This window comes from Sardina pilchardus, chromosome 13 (assembly GCF_963854185.1).
Source record: "Sardina pilchardus chromosome 13, fSarPil1.1, whole genome shotgun sequence".
NCBI lineage: Eukaryota > Metazoa > Chordata > Actinopteri > Clupeiformes > Clupeidae > Sardina > Sardina pilchardus.
In genome coordinates this window covers 33591542-33594037 of record NC_085006.1, presented here as the reverse complement: position 1 = coordinate 33594037, position 2496 = coordinate 33591542, and the positions used below count along the sequence as shown (strand labels likewise).

Here is a 2496-nt window from a genome sequence, read left to right as displayed (position 1 = left end):
ATTGCATCCGAATATCCTTGTCATGCACTATGCAACTTTGAGTTTCACTCGCGTAAAACCGTGAGACTGAAGGTTAATCACCCTCACGTATTTCTTAAAGCAACAGGCACTCAATTTCACACACCACTAATGTGCAATCAATTAGACCTACACACCACATTGAAGATATGACTAAGTGTAATAGTCTTAAAATCAGCACACAAATGACTGAACATTTTTAGCTACTAGTAATTATGTGAGTGTGTGTGTGTGTGTGTCTTTGTGTGGAGGGATCAATATTTACACCAACACATTGAACATTTCTCCACATGCTGATTTTTCACCTTAACATTGTGACAAGATTTAAAATGGTATGGCTCAACTTACCTCTGTAAAGTCAGCTAACAATCTATTAAAATGCACCAGAATGTAGCAAATAACATGTATGATAGTAAAACAATTCTGGGGGAGGACCCCCAGACCCCCACATTATTTTCTTCAAAACAATAAACAATAACAATATGGTATGGGGGGGCAATATGGTATGGTTATCAAATTAGAGGGTATTTTACAAAAAGTATATTTGGGCAGGCCGGAGGCGGGTACGCAGAGCCCCCCCACATAACCAATCCCAATTTAACCCCTGCATACACATATGTACACACACACACACACATTTAAACATACACATGTACACACACACACACACACACACACACACACACACATTTAAACATACACATATGTACACACACACACACGCACACACACGACACACACACATTTAAACCTACACATATGTACACACACACACACATTTAAACCTATATGTACACACATACCCACACACACACACACACACACACACACACACACACACACACACACACACACACACACACACACACACACACACACACATTTAAACCTACACATATGTACACACACACACACAGTTGCACTTTCATAAATAAGAGATGCTTATTTTGTTTACAAGTTACAGATTGAGTGTTGAGTGTGTAGATGATGAGGGGAACTTGTTCACTGTTTACAAGTTACAGATTGAGTGTGTAGATGATGAGGGGAACTTGTTTACTGTTTACAAGTTACAGATTGAGTGTGTAGATGATAAGGGGAACTTGTTTACTTGTTTACATCTTACTTTCCGCACTGCAGGCTGTAGCATGAGACATTCACAATAAAAATTGTACCGAGCTCGTACGGAACCGTGATGTCTGAACCGAGGTATGAACCGAACCGTCTTCTCTGTACCGTTCCACCCCTAGAGTGTGTGTGTGTGTGTGTGTGTGTGTGTGTGTGGGTGGGGTGTCCCACCTGAGGTACTGCCTGATGTTGCGGGCTTGAATCTGGAGGAGGAACTGATCCAGTCGGTCTGGAGGTTCACCAGCCGAGCGCACAGCAGAGGGACGGCCAAACCAGCCTGGGGGGGGGGGGGGGGGGGGCAGAGAGAAGGATAGAGGGACAGAGAGAGGGGGGAGGATGAGAAGAGAATGATAGAGGGAGAGAGACATTCCAACCTTGCGGTGAAGCAGATCAACTCTCAGAAGTGGTGCCCACTCCATCACTACAAAACAGTAAACACTGCATTGTGCTATGGAGCCTTTTGGTCTCTGCAATGAAGAGTTGATTACATCAAAGTATGGAAACCTGGTATGGGCATAATTTAACAGAAGAACCACCTATTGAATGAATGTGTGTGTGTGTGTGTGTGTGTGTGTGTGTGTGTGTGTGTGAGAGAGAGAGAGAGAGAGAGAGAGAGAGAGAGAGAGAGAAATGGTCCAAAATCCGTGAAGACCACTGGCATCTGCCATATCTGTGGCACATCGACATGGAGCACACAGACAGAGAGAGAGAGAGAGAGATAGAGAGAGAGAGAGAGAGAGAGAGAGAGAGAGAGAGAGAGAGAGAGAGACACACACACACACTCACAGTCTGCGACACCACAGGCTATAGCGGGCTATCTCATCTATCAGCCCCGTTGTCATTCAGCTCCGCTACCAAGCCCGCGGCGCATGCACCTCAAACTAGTCTCTCGCGGTGCACCGAACTCTTTACGCGGATAGCAAACAAATGCGACAAGCACACTCTCTCTCACAAACCTACACACACAAAATTAGAGAAATGTATCCTACCTATGATGAAGCCCGTGAGGAAAATCGCCGCTAAAACGACGAAGCGACAGATCCATCCGACATGAACACTCTCGCGACTCATGTCCACAGCCCGCGAACTCTCTCCGAAGTCTGAGGAGGAGTGTGTGTGTGTGTGTGTGTGTGTGTGTCCGAGATAGGAATGTGGGACGGAATGAGGGGGCGACAAGAACACAGCCTACCAACGCGCGCGCACACACACACGCACAGAGTAGAGAACGCGAGCAGGTTTTGGAAAATTCCCCCTGAGCTGTGATGTACTGTCCTCGGCAAATCAAGAAAGCAGTAAACAAACCGTTATTCCTTATCGTCTAGGTCCTGGGTAAGATTTGTATGCGCTTCATTT

The 2496-nt window shown here is 45.7% G+C and overlaps 1 protein-coding gene across 1 annotated transcript in view; it reads right to left on the bottom strand.

Moving 5' to 3' along the window:
* naalad2 (N-acetylated alpha-linked acidic dipeptidase 2) overlaps nucleotides 1-2252 on the bottom strand; it is a 30723-nt gene extending 28471 nt beyond the window's left edge. Inside the window, exons 1-2 of the mRNA XM_062552564.1 lie at nucleotides 2133-2252; nucleotides 1315-1420 (exon numbers count right to left, since the gene is read on the bottom strand). Of these exons, the coding sequence (XP_062408548.1) occupies nucleotides 1315-1420; nucleotides 2133-2214 (188 nt within the window). The 5' untranslated portion in view covers nucleotides 2215-2252. The remainder of the gene's footprint in view (nucleotides 1-1314; nucleotides 1421-2132) is intronic.
* Between the last annotated feature and the right edge of the window lie 244 nt (nucleotides 2253-2496).